The sequence below is a fragment of the Erigeron canadensis genome, chromosome 4 (assembly GCF_010389155.1).
Source record: "Erigeron canadensis isolate Cc75 chromosome 4, C_canadensis_v1, whole genome shotgun sequence".
NCBI lineage: Eukaryota > Viridiplantae > Streptophyta > Magnoliopsida > Asterales > Asteraceae > Erigeron > Erigeron canadensis.
In genome coordinates, this window is record NC_057764.1 from 34,919,435 (window position 1) to 34,938,916 (window position 19,482).

General features: G+C 31.6%; 2 protein-coding genes across 2 annotated transcripts; one reads left to right on the forward strand and one right to left on the reverse strand.

Annotated features, from left to right (window-relative positions):
• Positions 1-7,503: 7,503 nt before the first annotated feature.
• On the forward strand, positions 7,504-8,736 carry LOC122598537. The gene is made up of 2 exons (XM_043771128.1): positions 7,504-8,043; positions 8,478-8,736. The coding sequence occupies exons 1-2, from the start codon at positions 7,569-7,571 to the stop codon at positions 8,495-8,497; spliced, it is 495 nt and encodes a 164-aa protein (XP_043627063.1). The 5' UTR covers positions 7,504-7,568; the 3' UTR covers positions 8,498-8,736.
• A 1,695-nt stretch (positions 8,737-10,431) lies between these two features.
• On the reverse strand, positions 10,432-18,073 carry LOC122596221. The gene is made up of 13 exons (XM_043768764.1): positions 17,984-18,073; positions 15,803-15,873; positions 15,455-15,699; positions 15,312-15,390; positions 14,597-14,811; positions 14,447-14,501; positions 13,415-14,011; positions 13,228-13,334; positions 12,653-12,696; positions 12,367-12,532; positions 11,993-12,137; positions 11,324-11,448; positions 10,432-10,906 (listed from the first exon to the last, which is right to left on the reverse strand). Exons 2-13 carry the CDS (start codon positions 15,849-15,851, stop codon positions 10,760-10,762), a joined length of 1,974 nt encoding a protein of 657 aa, XP_043624699.1. The 5' UTR covers positions 15,852-15,873; positions 17,984-18,073; the 3' UTR covers positions 10,432-10,759.
• Positions 18,074-19,482: the final 1,409 nt, after the last annotated feature.

Consider the following 19,482-nt stretch of genomic DNA (forward strand, 5'->3'; position numbering starts at 1 on the left):
TATGGGTTTCTGTATTTTAAGTTTCTGCCCTTATAATAGATTTGGATCTTTGAGCCTGTATTTTTGCCTGTAATATAAGGAAGCCACCCATGAACATGGGTGGCATATGCCATATTATATTACAAAAGAAAAAAACAACATAAAGAAAGATTACTTTGACAAAATTATAAAGCAACATGCAATGCACCAGATTAATTAAGTAAATAACCATAATTAACAGTGACTTTGTTATCTTATGATCTGACATAGCTAAACGTGCCTCTATATATGTGTTCACAAGTAAAAATAAATAACATGGTCTTTAAACTAAGAACAATAAAAACAAAACTTGTATACTGTTCAGCAGACCAGAAAAGGAACAAATGCCTTTAGACCAAAGCTTTATTTTCTATACAAAATCAGCAGATTGATCCCATTGCCCCTTATTAGTTTTACAGCTACTGTGTGTGTGTGTGTGTGTGTTGTGGGGGTAGGGTGGGAATCAGTCACTTGTAGACAATTCATTCAAAATTCCAACAGAAAAGTGGATAAACCATGTGAGCTTCAGTACTTACCGACTGATTAAAGGACAACTAAGGAATCATTTCTCTTAGACCACATGTTAGTGTAGTCAATCTAGTTTTATGAGTCTTTGTGTTAGATTCTGTTTAGATAGCTCAGTTTCTTAGTTTCATTAGCTAGCTTCGATCTTTGTGTTGTAACTAAAAGCTTTGATCTTTTGTGTTTAGAATCTCAACTTTTTGATGCAAAATTGTTTATTCCTGTTGAGTTGGTACTTGGTAATGGACAGTTAGATATGGATAAATGGTACTTTATAATTATAAATTAATCAAATTTGTTACTAGTCTGGTGTGCATGTCCTAGCTAGCAGCAAGGAGGTTCACAATTCATATTGAGGGTTTAGCATGAACTTTTCCTTGCTAGCGTTGCGGTTTACATCCGCATGTTGATTGTGGCAGCAATTGTTGGGGCACCCTTACACTCGGGAAATGATAATGAGAAAAGTCAATATAAATAAAAAGAACATGATATTATCTGGTGCGTGTTTGATGTACATTATTTTACATTTTGATGCAATAACAATATATGGTGCATCAATGTATTATATATGGAACATTATATATATGTGTGTTGGGCATGTAGCTACGCCAAAATAACCTTTTCTTTTTGAAATTTACCTACCTATCAATCTATCATCATGAATGTAAATGAAAGCTATTGGTTTTAGTGAATGAATAAATATGATGACATGATATAATTGTCTTATTGAAAGTTTTGTTTCTTTCTTTGACTTGGAGATGTGAATTCAAAGTGGTGACTGTTGGTTTTGCTATACATGTTTTCTGCACCAATTGTGTCTTTTAGTTGCATTTGTATTACACAAACAAAATGCAAGAGATATAAAATCTTTCATCATTTATTGAAAGATTTGATGGGTGTGTTTTTATCCTTTTTCCCCTGACGAAAAATGCCCTTTTTTTTACACTTTGACAGTACAAGTTATAGAAAGATTGGGTAAATATGGGTATAGGCATGCATGCACAATGCATTATTGAATCTTTATGCTTACTTTTTGTGTGTTAAAATTGAGAGAAAATAGAAAAGATGGGCAAGGTAACAACAAAATGAAGTGATAGATTTGGTTTGACCTTTGACCCACTAATTGCGTGGTCACATTTCAAAGGAAGTGGGGAGCATCTTCTACAGCTCATTCACTGCCATCGTATTCAATTCAAGATGACATTTTTTGAAATATGTAAATTCATTGGTTTTTTACTTTCTTTTTTTCTTTCAGTTTTGGTCTATTCATCGTGTCAAATGGCCAACCAATTAAATGTGATAAATAGGGTGGGATCGATGAAGAGGTGGGTAACATTTAGTGAAGCTGATATTACATTGCCTGATATATGTTTGTTCGAAGTTCAAACACGTACAAGAACACACTCTTTACCAATTTTATATATAAAAAAAAGTTAATGATAATATTATAATGCGAATGTCTTTCATTAGATTTATAAGGGTAAATGGGAGAAAAGTTTTTGCTCCCATGTACGTCTTATACCTAGAGCACATATCATATAAATCGAACTTATATGCGTAACTCATCATTACTACACATAAATCACAAAATATATATTCTTTACTTGTCATTGACAAGTTTTGATATGTAAAAAATCAGTATGCCATCTCATCAACTTCATAGTTTAACCCATGGCAATCTTGAAAGGTTACCATAATAATTTTTTTATAGAATAATAATTCAATTTGGCATACGTACAATTTTACTTCATATGATTAAACTATGAAGCTTAATTAATGATGGGTTTAATGCTAACAAGATCTACTTACTCTTTCTCATACAACAATATACAAATATTAATTGCCATGCATGCAAAACCTTTTTCTTCTATTTTAATTTGTCTATCCAGGATCTTAAATGGCCATCACCAAAATCCGTACGTACTCGATTGTTTTATTCTTTAGCCAATGTCAAGGGTTATTAAATACTTTAGTCGTTATGATTTTTATATTATTTTATTTTGTAGAAAGAAAGTACGAGTACATATGTAGGTCTTGTGGATTTTTTTTAACTCATTACTAAAAGAAATATGCAAATCATTCTTTCAGCTATGAGCTATCTGCCTTTTTTTTCCTTTTTAAGAGGTTGAATTATTCGCGAATGGCAAGTTGAGTTCTTACTTGTGGCCATCATATGCCTAAACTCGAAAATGAGATTTATTGTGAATAAACAAGTCTATCTGTCACTAGACAATTGATGGTGGTTTTCATATATTGATATTTAAAAAATATTCTCTTTCAACGAAATTTTATGCATATATGTTATGAAAAACATATAGTATACAACTACGAATTCACAATTATATCCAGGTCACTCCTTATCTTTTTTTTCCCCCCTAAACATGGTTTTAAATCATCTCAACTGATCATCAAGTCACCATATAGGTTCGTGCTAGCGACGTTACCCAAGGTAAACTACGTTGTTTTAAACAAACTTGCGCTAGAGTACGTGACTCTACAAAGAAAAATCTCACATGTACATCAATCTTTAAGTTCGAACCTATAACCTGTGAGTAAAACTTCAAAAACATCAATCTGTCAGTTGATCTCGCTTTATTTGCTAGGTCACTCCTCTATCTGCCCATACAGCAAACTATGAGGCTTGATGAAAATGACCAGTCGCCATTTATTAACTTGTAACCGTTCATTTCAATAAATTTATAAAACTAATATTAAGATATATCGTTTTGTTTTATATATCACGACAAGAGAATCTCGAAAGGTTTACCTTTATACATTTTTATTGAATAATTAATACAAAATGGTGTACATTTATACTCCTTTACGATTTAATAATGATTCCACATAACGAGTTAAATGCCAACAAAATCAATTCAACTTTTTGATTGTTTGATCTTTTTTGGCTTGATGGATTCAAAATTAAGATTTGGACGTTTGCATGTGATAGAAATATATATAGCGGTCGTAAACCCGTGTGTCCAAATTCTTTTACCATTTACTCTACATAATGTCGATAGTGTATAGTAGTACCCGTGTAGGGACAACTATTGTTGAAATGATTCACATGTATATTGTCTCGGGTGTCATATAAAATTAATAAATTGTGCACTCCATTTTTCGTTAGGGCTCTAAATAAAGCGAGTTTAGTTAAGTTACAAGATGTTTGAGAGTTTTATCTAGTTATATGAAACAAAATAGAGGAATTTTCATAAAAACAAAATGTATTGTAAGCTTGTTGGGATCAAAATCTCACTTAGTGATGTAATTATAAAGAGTATTCGTTCTATATAGTTCAAAGGAAACTCTATAGATCTTTTATTTATTTAAACATAAATGTTTAAGGAGTTCAAAGAATTCCTTGAAGACATGTTGTGTCTCACTGAAATGGTCTCATCCTTCAAGACTCGGTTGCAAAACAAGACAAAATGTCTCTGGTAAACGAGTGTTGACAAATCATTCATTGACCCCTTTACGGCATCTGACAAGAAATGGTGCCAAAATGAAGTACAAAAAGGCACTCAAATATCCATGGAATGACTTGACATATTCTTTACCGTTACAGAAAACACCTGATGGTTGTGCACTATCAACCACTAAACGTTCATGTTGGAATTTCATCTAAGCATTATTTGTCAAGAGAAGGACACCACACAACGGTTGATAGGTGGAATTTTACCTCTCAAGTATTAATGGGAACTTTTGCCTATAAATAAAGACAATTCTTCAATAAAAATAAAAATAAAAAATTGTTGGAGAAAGGAGAGAAAACAAGGAAACAGATTCTCCCTTAGTTATACTCCGTTTACTTATTAGCGACTTTTATTGCTAAGCATAATATGGGAATACAAAGACCAATGACATGGTTGTATTAAATAACACAACACTTTTACTAATCATCAATGTCTAACATCTATATATTTTTCTTATACTTTATTAATGATATTTTAAACATTGACGTGGATATTTTATATATCTTTACAATACGCATGCAAAAGACCTAGTAATTGTGTGGATATAAAAAATAAATAACTATTGAATATATAAATAGATAGTCGAAATATTTTTGAATTGAAACCATCGCATCTTTTAGGGCTCAAAATAACATATATCGGATTTTTTTTCTAATAATTAGTAAAAAGAAAAGGTGAATGGTTTACATAATTGTTGGTACGCCTACACACATGTGGGTGAGTTATAATTGCTTATTCTTCCTGTTTATATTGACTTACTAAATGTACTTGTTAGAATTTCACATGTACGTAGAAAACCTTTTATGAATGGTCTCAAATTAAACATCAAATCGTCGTCTTCTTATGCTTCCGTAGGGGGGAGGAAAAATAAAAAACAAGTCATTTAATTATTAGATTTGAATTCCAATATTTAGTAGTGGCCTGTTTTCACTACTTTTTATTATGGTGTAAATTTTTGAATTGATATTTTGGTTTAAATTTCTCAAATTTTAAATAGTTTTATTCTTTTTCTTAAACTTTAATTAGTAATGAATGTTTTTTTTTTTATATATATTTTACTAAAAAGTAAACTCTGGCCCTTAACTTTAAATATTGTTTCATTTAAGTCCCATTTCTTAAAAATTAATTAGTAAAATTTTTAATAGATTTTATAACTATCTATAATACCTTATAAAGGAAACTGGGTTCCTCCCCTTTACTTAATTAAGAACCTGATAAGAGAAAAATACCCTTAAATAATCTTCCTTGCTAGGCACCTTCTCATGTGATATATCAACTATGTCCTTCAACTATTTTCATCTCTAAAAAAGTACTCTCACCGCCACCATCGGACCGTCTTCCCCACCACCACCGCCGCATTGCGTGGGTACCATGCTCGTTTATGAGAATGACGGCTAGAAGTAACAGTGCTGACTTTGTAAATTGTCGATGTTTTAAGACGCAAGTTGCTGGTTGAGTAGTTGACATAGAAATTTGATACTGGTATTAATATTATCATAAAAAAATTTTATCTTTTAATCTATAATTCTATGTATATAGATAATTTAATAGCTTTTATATACACAAAATGAAAATTATATTCTTAATTGAATATCGAAAAGAAATGAAGAATGACCATGACTAAACAAGAAACTTGAATGAATAGATGTGGAGCCTTATATATTGAATGGTGCGCGACTACATCATATCACGTCGGTGACACTATTTTTGACGACCCTACAATACATATCTCTAAATCTAGTTTCTTGAATCTTTAATTCGATCATCTATAAATCATTAATTTCTTTGTGAATAATTACTAGTTAATCATCTTTCAAAGCTTAAAAATTTCTTTACGCAAATAGCTTTCATAGTTTGACGTAACTATAAAAAAGTTTTGCTAAACGAAACCCTAAGGGTTTTCATTAAGTTGCATTAAATAGTTGTACAACTTTCTTATGCAATGAAGTGGAATCTTAAGAGTTTCATTTAACATTTTTCATTATAAAATTATCTGGTTAACGAATACTCACTAAAATTAGTTATGCAATAATAAAGAGTCAAAGAATCATTTTTAAGTTGAACTTTAATGATAACATGTTAAATATGAAAAGATAATTATGAATCTAAAAATAATAAATAAAAGAATATTAGACTAGAGAGAGTGGTGTATTCTTATCCTCACTGTCCCCTCAAATTTCACCAATCACATCTATCTATGGCAATTTAACCTTCTTATCCGCAAACCTTACCCTGGATCATTATTTGGTGTGGTGAAATCTACTTGTGATAAAATCCAATTCTCATTATAATATAAAAGTACATTTTATGCTAACTTAATAATAAAAGAATGCGGATCCTTATTTGAGTTGAGAGTCTTGACTTTTGAATTAAAATCAATATTCATTTTAAAAATAATTTTTGAATAATCATTCTAACTTTATTAGTAAAGTTATTCATAACTTTAACTAATTTTCTTTATAATCTTATACTCATACAAGACACGAGAAAACAAATCTTTTAAAATATTATAAGGATTCGAACTCGGTACACCAATTTCAATGAATGTCAATTTTTCTCCCATTCAAAAAACTAAAAAAATAAACACATTAACTGGAAAATAAAGAACAAAGACATACATATAATTAAGATTAAATGGGAAAAACATTCAAATCTTCGAAAATTAATTTGAAAACAATCTCAGGTGTAAGCGTCCCTTTAGTTAGAGACAGCTAAACTTTTTCAAGTCGGATTAATTTTGTTTATTTCTTTTTAATACCTGTGTATAAATATGGGTAGATTAAAATTATCTATAATTATAACTATTTTCACTATTTTAAATGATTTTATGAGATCATAGAACTAGAATCTATAGAATAATTAAAATCTTACATGAGTTTTTTCGTTTCTTGAACAACGACTCATATAACCTTTACATCGACTGATGCATTTTATAATTATATTGTAACTCATATAACCTTAAAAGTTTAATCAAATACATACAATAACATTTAAGATTGAATATATATTATTATAAATTTCACACTCTATTTATTTTTTTATTTGACAATTAATCACTTTATGTCCTTAGTACTCGTATTAGTTTAGTGGTTGAAAGGATATTCCCAAATTCAAAGAGTTTTGTGTTCAATTCTAAAGTGAACATAAGAAGTTCATTTATGAGAGCTTGACTTGGATATACACAGTTACCAAATAAATTATCGTCGTGCATTCGAAAGAATTAGTAGGGATTTCTATTTCGAGCAAGCTCTCTAGCGCAGACCTGGATAAGACAACGTATGCTACACTTTCCGTTGTCGAATCACAACACGAAGTTTCAAGCAAAATTCACCTTTAAAAAAAAAAATTGAATATCACTTTATGATATTTAAACCCAATAAAAGATAAGATATATCTTTCGAAAATACTCGTAGAAAAATAGAAATAAGAAGCATCTATCTATCTGTGTATAAATACTAGGCCAACCACACAACTTCTAAACCACTAAAACCAAGAAAACTAATTAAAGTAGTGCATTTGCACACCAAATCACCAATATAATCAAACAACAACTTAACAATGGCATGCTTAAACATGCAAGTCAAAAATGAAAAACAAGGAGGCTTCATGGGCCCAAGAATCTCATTCTCAAATGATTTCATTGATTCAAACCACCATGAAATCAGCAGTAGTTATAGAGAAGCTCCGGTTTCTTCAGATTTCGAGTTTTCGGTGCCCACTTTCTCTTCAAACTCTGCAGATGAAGTCTGCTTCTTTAAGGGCAAACTTCCACCAGTGAAAGAGAACATTAATAAGGTGATGACACTGAGAGATGAGCTTCTTGCAGGTGAAGAAGATAACCACGGTATGCTGTTGAACAACAACAACAATAAGAATAATTCATCAACAACAGGATGGTGGAAAGAGAAGTTTGGACTAAGGAAAAGCCATAATGCCAAGAGTAGTAGTAGTAGTGATCACAAGAATCTTGGAGGTTTAGAGACCATTGATGAAGCAAAGATCAAACCTACTTTTCACAATCCCAATTTCACAGGTACTCAATATATATTAATTAGCATGCAATATATATATCTAGCTATATGCATTTTTTTTTCTCATAATTTTATTTCATCAGATACAAATTATATAGTACGTAACATTCTACTGTACATATATATCGTTAATTAATTAGAATGTAGTGTTAGCTAGCTAGGTTTCTTTAATACTAAAGCATGAGAAATTACATAATTAACATATATATAGATAACTGAGTACTATTGTCAGTTCAAATTTCAGTTTAAACAAATATGTGATATATAATAGTGTGTAAATGTTTATATCCTATTTATATTATTCAAGATTATTGTCATCAAAGAAAGAATAATATTATTTAGCCAGGCCAATATATACATATATATAAATGTCCTGATGCTGTTAAAAAAACAAGTATAATTGTCCGGCCTGATGTTTAATAATCTTTTGTTACAGGAAGCAATCGCTACAAGTGAATTTCTCAAGAGGAAATTAAGGAATTATAATGGAGCAGTTTATTAATATTGGGGGTGAAGGATTTATTATTATTATTTTTTTTTGCTCTATTTTATTTTGGGTATTTTCCTTGCTCGTTAATCTGATAAGTATTAGTTTAAGATATTAATTATGTGTGTAGCTAGCTAGACAAGGCATTTAACTGTTTCTGTATTTTGTACAAATATTTGCAGTTGAAGGAATTTCAATCCCTTTTTTTTCCCCCTCTCAATTATTCCATAATATTTCTCCGTTGCTACTCAAATAAAACATTTTGGAGAAGCAGGATATGCTTTTGAATCATTTTATAAATTATGTGTGTAGCTAGAGAAAGCATTTTAACTGTTTATGTATTTTGTACATATATTTACAGTGTTTTAAGAGATGAATTTTAATATCTTTACAACTTTTATATCGTTGGGCACAAAGTTTGTGTTTAACCACTCGATCATGAGTTTTACGTACAAATTAATTAAGATGATTATAACCCATACTTAAGAGTTTCATTTTTTCGGAATAAAAAAGTAATTATAAAGAATTTTGTCTTTTGTGATGGAGGGAGACATTCTATATATAAATATGTATAGAATATTTAAAATGGGGCAATGAAACTTGGATCTTGTTCAGATCTCAATATGATTAACATTAAAAAAGAAAAATAATGTAGTAGTAGTAGTCCTGCTTTGGAAGATTGTTCCCTTGGATTACATAGAAAATTGTAGGAGCAATCTATGGAACCATCATGCTCCTCTACTTTACTACTATATCATAAAATCATAAATAATAGCTGGCCATGTTTTAATTTTTTATTTATACCTTGATAGAATTGAATGGTTTGTTAGCTCGAGTGAATACTAGCGCGTACGTATCATTAGCATAATACAACAGGATCAAACAATTTGATCGGAAACAAATGGTGGTCGACTGGTCGTGAATCGACTTATTACTCATTTTTTAAAATAAGATGGAAGTTACCAATGTTCGGAAAAATGAATTTATTGTATTGTTAGTTGGTAAAATATATAATTGTGATTAAATATTTATAAAAAAAAGAGCAATTGAAATTAAAAATAATAGGATGTATAGATAGGTATACAACTATGTACGTGGTTAATTGATAATTTAAATGAGCAATCTTCTTTCCTTATGATCTAAAATGCATAACATTTTGATTAGTTTATCTTAAATACATGGGCTACCGTAAAAAATAAAAAGTAAAAACACAACCATTTCAATGTGATAATGTATTGATGTATGTTTGCCTTTTTGCTCATTACAAAATACTCCTTTAACTAGACGAGCTACACATGATAAAGTAAATCATTATTAGTTTCTTACTTTTATTGACAAATTCTAGATATTTGACTGCGAACATCCATTCTTTTCCACTAACACTCTTTGTTATTTATCACTGTAAAATTCAGTTAGCAGTATTGTAATAATAAAATATAAACATGTATTATCTTTCATTTTACCTAAAACATTATCTCCCTATAGTTCTACATGAGAGTTTGAGTATATTAATTTCTATTTTACAAACTCTTGATAATTTATGTAATACATGTATGGAGTTGATAATTTATGCTAATACCTATAGTTCTACATGTCAAGGATGATGGCCATGATGAAAAAGACACAATTAGATCTTCAGATACCCTAACAATAGAAAATTAAAAACTTCATGAATCTACCCGTTGCATATTTGAATTTGATATGTACAATGAAACGGGTCATTTTTTTTTAGTATTTCAGAAGCGTGTCATTTTCAACAAATTTAACTGGTCCCTTTTCGAATGAACATATGACAGTAATAACAAAATCAGCATAAGTAATAGTTTCCCCCACAAGGCTGCATGGTCACTACTATAGAGTATAGTGTCTCAAAATAAAAAATTTAAAAACATATATATTAAACTTAACAAAAAAACAAAATTTTTTTCTTAAGAGATAAAAAAAGTACATAAGAATCGAAGTACAATTCACATGGTACGGAAGTACAGCTTTTAGTCTTTCTATAAACTTACATGAATGAATGAATGATGCTACATGATTTGTTATCCAATAAATTGAGGACCAAAAGTAAATATTTGGTCAACCCAATGGAAAAAATTAATATATGATGGTTACATTACATTATATTATACTATATATTATATACTATAAGAAAGCGGAAAACAAAATTTAGAGCAAGTCAACCTAAAAGAGCCTTTAATTAATAGATTTATTTTTAAAAAAATTATTATTTATATATCACTTTTATATTGATCCCATCTAAACATGTCATCTTCACTATCTTGAGACTTGGTTGGACTCCCTGCAGCAGCTGCAGGAGTATCTTGGCTAAATTCTTTTTCTGATTGAACAGGTTTTGTTGCATCCGCAGCTTCCTCCTGTAAAACCAAGTTAATGCATTAGAAATTTAGAATGCAGCAATAACTGGAAACAAGACATTAAAAGAAGAAATGATGTTCTTGAAAGATGTTGAAAAGTCAATTTACGAAACAAATTAAAATGTATGCATGAAAACATCTCTGAGAAAAGTGAGTATGGGACGCACACAACTTGGGTGAAAAACTCTTCACATACCAATATTTTAATATTTTGAATAAATGTTTGGCCCCCATGAATTTCATGGTTTAAAAAAGGTATGTGAGGGGTTTTTTACCCAACTTGGGTGTCTAACGGCCTTATGTTCCCTTCCCCCTATATATAATGATATAACACTATATGTAGTAATATACAAAGGATTTATATTTATTTATATACTTGGTAAAAGAAAAGCAAGTAATTAAAGAGGTCATAGGTACATTGTTGTCATGTGTAGGCAATCCCTCCTCATCCTCTCCCATTAGATCGATTGGGTCATCATTCTCAGAATTTTCTGCCTGGGCTTGTTTTAGCCTCTCGATTACAACTTCAAAATGAGAATGACCTGAAGAAACAAGAAATAGTAAATACATAAGTGGTATGAGAATAAAAAAAGGAACCAAAACATCCTTTACACAGAAATACTGTCCAACAAAATATAAAACTTGTTCGGTTTCACTTTGTAGGGAATGCTAATCGTGTGGGGGTCACATTCATCCTTAGAGTTATAACAACTAATAAAACACGAGTGTCCAAAAATATCAGGATTAAATTCTTTTTGTCCTACAAACTCTATAAAAATTAATCTTTGAAACCACAAGTAAAGATATGTCTAGGTTCAAATTTAAACGAAAGAAAAAATTGAAAACCTCTCAAAAACACATGTTATTTGATTTGATTACCCGTGCACACACTAGAAATCATATACAGTATTTAATAGGTTTTCATTTTCTTTTCTTTCTTCCCGCTTGATTTTCTCCTCATATTTGTATATATGAATGTGCATGTTCAGATGTGGATTAACACGTAACTTTGTGGTTTTATTTAAATTTAAACAGAGGGTTTGTAAAATGAGGTGTTGAATCAGTGTGTTTGGATCTGAATCTGACCTTTAGCGCGAGTGGTTATAGCATCATTAAGCCTCGAAGGATGCTGTCGCTCTTCTTTTTTGTACTTCGATTTTATCTGTTCACGAGTCCGCCCAGGGAAGAATTCTTTTATCATTGACAGATCTGTCCCAAATTGCTGAACAGCCTGCAGTTTGCAAACCCAAATTAGCGGTTAATTTATTTCAAAATACTTGATCACACGACACAAAAACAACTTCACAATTTGGAAAGCTGCAAAGTTCAGTACCAAAATAATGAAATATAGCAAATTGGATATACAACTTAGCATGTAATTTGTTACAGTAATTATGATATACTCCTTCAGAATAATTTCTGTTATTGATAAATAAGGCAAGTGACAAGCAATAGTGTACCTCAAAGAAGAGTTCTGTATCTTGTTTTGACCATTTCATTCTTGGTGTTATTTTTGTGTAGGTTCGATAATTATAAAAGGTGGCATTTTCCGCCTCTGGTTCATCGTCATCATGTTTACCCTGTGCAATTGCCTCACCTTCATTCTTCTGGTTGGAAAAACTTGAACTGCAAAACAATGTAACACAGAGGTTGGTAGGAAGAGAGATTATTTAGGTAAACTCGATATAAGGTATTTAATTAACGAAAACGCGAGCATTGCATACGAATAATGCGCAGATTTAGTACCTTTGATTTGATACATGTGTTGCTGATGTGGATGCTTCCTTTTTCTGTAAAATAATTATAAAGACCATTGATAGATGAGAGATAGACAACATTCGGCTAAGAATACACAGTAACATACTAAGCACTTCAGTAAACTCAAAAAATTTAATTTTCCAGATTTCTGGACGACTTCATGATACATCATGATCACATCTAAGACTCTATCTCTTTAGTATATACCAGTACTACATAAGAATTAAAGAACAGTCATTATCATAATAACAATACAGAAATGGTGCAACTGTTGACAAGATCAGAATATTCAAAGCATAATGCATTCATCTATCATATAACACTCTACTTGACATTTACTTCGTTTGAAATTCATATACGACCGCATCTCCAAACCAGTACATACGTTGCTATTTCACAACAGTATATAGCATAATCTAGCAAAATCCCATACTAACACATGTATAACACTTGAACGTTAATGTATGGTTTATCAGAAGCCCTATTACCCCATTATCATACAGTGTCAAGTGATATTACCCAAAAGCATGAAACATTGGAGAAGGAATAAAAATGGCATGTACCGCGATCCGCTCCCTATGTTCCGCAAGCCTGATTAACTCCTTCATAGGCACATCATGCATTTGCAACTCTAGCTCCTCCTCGGGCATTATAAGATATTTTGGGTCAACTATAAGAGGATTCAATAGTAAATACCACTCATAACTTACTTCAAAATTGAAACTGTTCATCATTAGCAACTAAAGTTACCTTGTCTTTTATTTCGTCGGGTGCTATGAGAGAATTTCTTTTTGGGTGCTTTGGTCGATTCACCTGGTACCTCAGAGACCTTTTTACGCTTTCTAACAGGTTTTTCCTTGTTACTAACAGGTTTCTTTGACTTTCTCCCCTTTCTCCCACTTTTAATTTCATTTTCCGGTCCATGATTACCAACATTATTATTGTCTTCATTTCTATGTACATCATTGATACCTTCATCATCAGACTCGTCTATAAGTTGTAGTCTTTTATTTGGGACCTTTAATCTTTCTGAAGATACACCTGACTGATGCTCAGAATCCACTTGTGAATTTTCTACCAGATCTATTGGATCTTCATTCACATGGATATCAGAAATTGTCTCTGTTGGAACTGAATCAGTGACTCTGATAGATGACAAACCAGGACTTTCATCTTGTGTAAATGAAGGAAAAACCTCATTCTCCATAAAGTTATTTTGAGAAGGAACTGAATGATTATTTTCCTCATATTGAACAGGTACTGAATCCAGAACAGGAAGGTCAGCAGTCTGTTGCACTCTACGAGTTTGTGCTTTCGGCTTTGGTTTGAATTTGCAAACCTTTGGCCCTATATTGAAATGACCAGAGTAAAGAAACCAACTAATTACTAGGAAGAGCATAATAAACTATACATGGAGCTAAAGGTGGCAATATGGGTAGGTTGAGCAAGTTCGGTAACAGATCAAAACAGGTAATTAATGAAAGAGCCGAGATAAATTTAGCTTAAACACATTTGGCTCAAAACTTTGTATGCTTATTAAGTGTTTCATCTATACCTACCAGGATACCATATTTATATAACTTCATTACTAAGTTTAATGAATAAAATGATATAGAAGATTTGTTGAATCAAAGTTACCCTTCATGCAACTTTGGTCATGTTTTAACCCATTTGACTCGCTTCCTTATTTTACCCATTTGAATTAATGACCTGTTATAAATTAAACATATACCAAATCAAACCATCACCCAATTCAAGACACAAATGAGTATATTGGTGTACCTGAGCATGTTTTTGACGGAGACAAAATGTCAAAAGATTCCCAATTTTCTGTATCCTGAATTTGGAGACGCTTAAAAATTATTAGTTAGTAGAAAAGTTTACTAATATTGTTTTTGATGTGAAAGGAAAAACAAAAAACAATGTTTTTACCTTTGATCCTGATGGAAAATTTCTTATCTGGAAGTCTACATTGTCATTATAAATTATAGCTTCTCCTTCTGTTAAAGGATCTAGCTGAGTAAAACTATCTAAGTTTGTGCAAGTATCGATATTATTGATCAAATTAGGATCCGGAGGTCCCCTTTCTAGATTCCCATCTATGTGCACATGTTCAGTTGGTGTCTCTACGGATGGCGGCGAAGTCACTGCATCATAAAAAATTCATAGATAAGTGTTCACATATAACAACTGTTGCATTGTGCTAACTTTCAGGGAATTGGTTACATGTTTTATAACTGTATTTGTACAATCTTGAATGTGGTCAAAGCATATTGGCTTATAGGATGCACTCGTGTGTATTTGTGTCATGAACGCGATTTCCCAAAATATAAAGAGAAACATGGCCAAGTTTTACAAAAGCTTAAACAGTCTGGTAGAGCTCCAACAAGAATATCAGTTTCAGAAATCTCCAAGACATAGCATATGACAAGTTTTAATCGAACCTCACTAGCACTAACTCATGGTTCTACCAAATGTTTTTAAGGAAGCAAACCATCGATAGTAATAGGAATGATGCAACACAATAAAACAGTATATAAAATCAAGAGATTATATGCAACCATAGACTTATAAGATGAAATCATAAACATTCTTGTTTCAATACGTTTAACAGAATTAGTGCTACTTACAAACCCCTTCAACTAACCTGTTTCCGTTGCAGATACAGGAAGTAAGTTATTGAGTGATTCCGCTGTAACAGATGATTCAGCATTCTGTGTGCAATCCTGAAGGAATATTAGACAAATGTGGTAATTGATAGCATGACAGTTTAAGATAGAATTTACCCACCTCTTCCTGTGACTTTTTAGAAGAAGACTGCGGATTATCATGGATATTTGCAGAAATTTGGTTGACATCATTTCCAGGCAGTTCCTCTTCGGTCCTGCTTAGAAACACATCAGCTGCATTAGAAACAGCCTCGGCAAACTGTTTTGAAGGAGTTGGTCCAGAATTTGCATCTGGTTGGGTTTTAGGTTTTGGTTTGGGTTTGGGTTTTGGCTTAGCTTTGGGTTGAAACTTTGCACCAGCTTTTGCTGTAACAGATCAATAATAACTGCGATTAAACTTCGAAGCATTAAGAAGGTGGATTATAAATTAAAGAGAGATAAGGAAGAGAAAGAAAACACATTCATATACCATTATTTGCAGCATCACTTGAGAGTAAATCATCTAAATCAAAATCCATGTTGATTCGTTAAAAAGTAGATCTGAAATACGACAATAAAAGATATATATAACGCGATCAGATTCAAATAAACTAATTCGTGTTATGTTTATTTATACAAGATACAGAGACTAGCATAATAGGAAAAAAAAAAAAAAACTAACTACCGATACCAAGACCTAACCTAGACAAACAAGGAAAGAAAGTAAACTGAAATAAATCCAGATAGGTATATCTAACACTCCTAAAGTTAGAGCAGTGATGTAAATAATGCGCAACTTGTACTCAGATCTTGAGCAAATCAACTAATTCATTTTTTTATTCCAGACTGTGTTGTATTGGTACTAGGAGTGGGTGGGAAACGATGAGGTAGCTGGGATCCGGGTGGACAGTTCAGACAGTTATACTCAGTTGTGTCCATAATATTTGCAATATGAACACGACATCTTCTTGTATCTTCCAGCATTTGTAGCATTTTAGGTTGCAAATGCCAATACGTTAGTCCCAAGTAACTGTGATGGTGGGTTGCTCAAGTACATCTCCCGAGACAGACGGCACTCGGATGCCTAGGACTTAGAAGCTATGTGACTCGGCAGCAGATGACATGCACTAGCGAATGTGAGAGACAAGCCTGAAATAAATGTCATTGTGTCCCCTTTAGCCAAAGGCTCCTCCTCAGATAACTTCCATAACCCATGCTTCATCAAATTTGAGTCACCTTACTCGAAGTTGAAATAAAACCCAAGCACCTAGTGAGTATGGGACAGGATTCATTGGTTGAGAAGAAAGTCTGCAAGTGCTCCAACAGCATCTTTGTCATAGGGTAGTTCTGATCGATAATCAGGACTTGGGTTCACATGGTTCTCCACAGGGAGACACATTCCCCTATCGTAGAGCTTCCATTCCTGGTTTATAGGGCTTGAAGGATCTTTAGTCGACCGATATATTGAACACTTTGACCAAAGATACTTCATTGAGAAATTAGATTGTTTGAACAAACATAATTCATTGAGCTGGGTTCAGTTTAATTGGTATCTCCAAGACAGGACAATAATTGCTAGAGATAAAAGACCATTACGAAATAGGAACTTCATTTATGAAACAAGTGCAAGATTGAAGGTAAATACTAGAGAACCTGATATAGAATAGGTACTCGAATTAAAGATAGAAATCAGAAATAAGAACCAGCCTCAAACAGAAATTGGGAATAAGGAGAAAAGAGTTGAGAATGCTATCTGGGGGATGGAACAAGAATCTTACACTGAAATCAAGAACATAAAACCGGAACAAGAAAAGGGAACCTGGACTTCAACAGGAACAAGAAACGGGATATGGATTCGAAGACTGAAATCTTGAACCAGACAGAAAACCAAGACAAACAATTACAAGAACAGAAAAAGAAGAACCGGTGAACAAGAATTCAGAAAGAAAATAAAGTGAAGCAAATCCTAATAGTCAACTCTTAACACATAACACAATTAAAATTATAACTTGGGGGTATGTTAACGTTCAATAAATCACATCGGTTAGAAATGCTAACATCATCAAACCTACAAACATCCGCATTTAAGGTCCATCGTCTAATCAGAAAAAATCCTAATATGACCGTTTTATCAAAAATCATTCTCGATAATCTATAAAACATCGTGCTATGGTCCTATAGAAACCAGTCACCATGTTAGCAGCTCAACACCAAACCAGGCAACATTCTCTAATTTGAAAGAAAAACTAACATATAGCCTGCTAAACCAGACATTTCATATACTAAAAAAACTGACAAAACTAACAACTTTTGACGCCATTATAAAGTTGACTATAAACATACTTTTTAGATCCAACTCACACGCACCAAATACTACTAATGCACCAGTTTTTTTTTTTTTAATTAAAAAAGCATCAAATAAGAAAAACTCTGTAAAGTAGTAGCACAGGCATATTAGCAAACACTTAGTATACATACTTACCATGAACCTTGTGTGTGTGTATATATACATATACATATATTGCTATTACAAGTAATTAACAATAATAACTGGAGGTAACACCTAGCTAGGGTTTATTCAAGTTTAATTACGATTATTATATTGTATTATATTCAAGTATAAGTATGTATAGAGTGCAAAAAAAAAAAAAAAAAAATTAATATGACGAACCGAATATGAAGGAGATAAAGCGAGGGGGTGAGAGTAGGAACCCTGTGGCGCGGTGACGGTTGCAAGTTTGCGATAGGCTGATTTGCAACTAACTATATCTATCTATCTATGTTTTATATATATTGATGATGTTAGGGTTATTTTAAAGCTATTCCTTTTGACCCGACGGAAATAAGTTACGTTTATTTACGCCAGGTCGCTGGTTCGAGGTCTAGCATATCCTCCGGCCTGTTTTTAATTGTTTTTCTGTATGTATATGATTGGTTTATTATTACTTTTATGGGAATAATGAATATGAATAATTAATATACTTTTAGTAGCTTGTATCATACATGTTTTCTCTCACCATTTTTTAAAAATTTAAACATTAATTTCAATCATATGGCTTAATGTTTAATATTTTTTAAATAATTTGTGACTGGAAAAACATGTATGATACATGCTAGTAGAAGCATATTCATTATTCCTATTTATAGTAAATAACTAAAGTATAAATATTTGTATACTTTTATATGATAATTAAAAAATTTAGTTAGGTCGCAGTTTCAATAAAAACAACATGTGTCAATATTGTGTAATTATCTATATCTAAATCTAAAAGTACTTATAAAACAAAATAGGTATTCTATTTTTGAAATCTCTTAAAATATTTATAAAATGACCTTCATTAACTCCTTAAATCACATTAACTATTTTATATCAATTCCAAGTATTATTCATCTTACTCGCCGCCGTTACCATTACAAGTCGCCACCGTTACCGTTTACACCGCCGCATTGCGCGAGTATTCGTCTAGTTTTTAAGATGCATGACTTACCAAAACTAGACTCCCAAGTTTTAAGGGGTCAAAAAAACATAATCCTATCCAAACCGATGGGTTTGGTTTTTCGAAAACAAACTTTTCTTATTATAAAACCCAAAACTATACCTTTTTCACTTCATTTTATCTATTCTACTAATTAAAGAAAATACCCTCCATGTTGAAAGTTACATGCGGGGAAATGTCTAAAATGCCCTGCCATGTAATATTTTCATTTACCATCTTTAAAATGTTTAATATTTTCACTTACACTACCCTTAACATTAATGATTAAATTACACTATCAATCATTTATTTTTGAAAATATCTTCATTAACCATTTACATCAATAATCTACATCAATTCACGCTTCATCTACCACCAACAATCGCCTGTACAATTACATCGTCACCGCCACGACCATCGCTGCTTTGCGCGGGTAACGTGCTAGTATTTATAGCAAATTTATTATATCTATTTATTTTATATTTAATCTTTGGTTTTTACCTTTTTAGTACATAATCAATTACATGTAAATCCATGACAAAATAAATTCTGTTTATATATATATTTTTTATGCATAAAATTAGTCAATAAAAGGCAAATATATATTTTAGTTATGATTATGATTTGGATTTTAGTGGACACAAGCTAGGTTATCATTTGGAAAGAAAAGTACATGGAATGAACAGAATCTCAA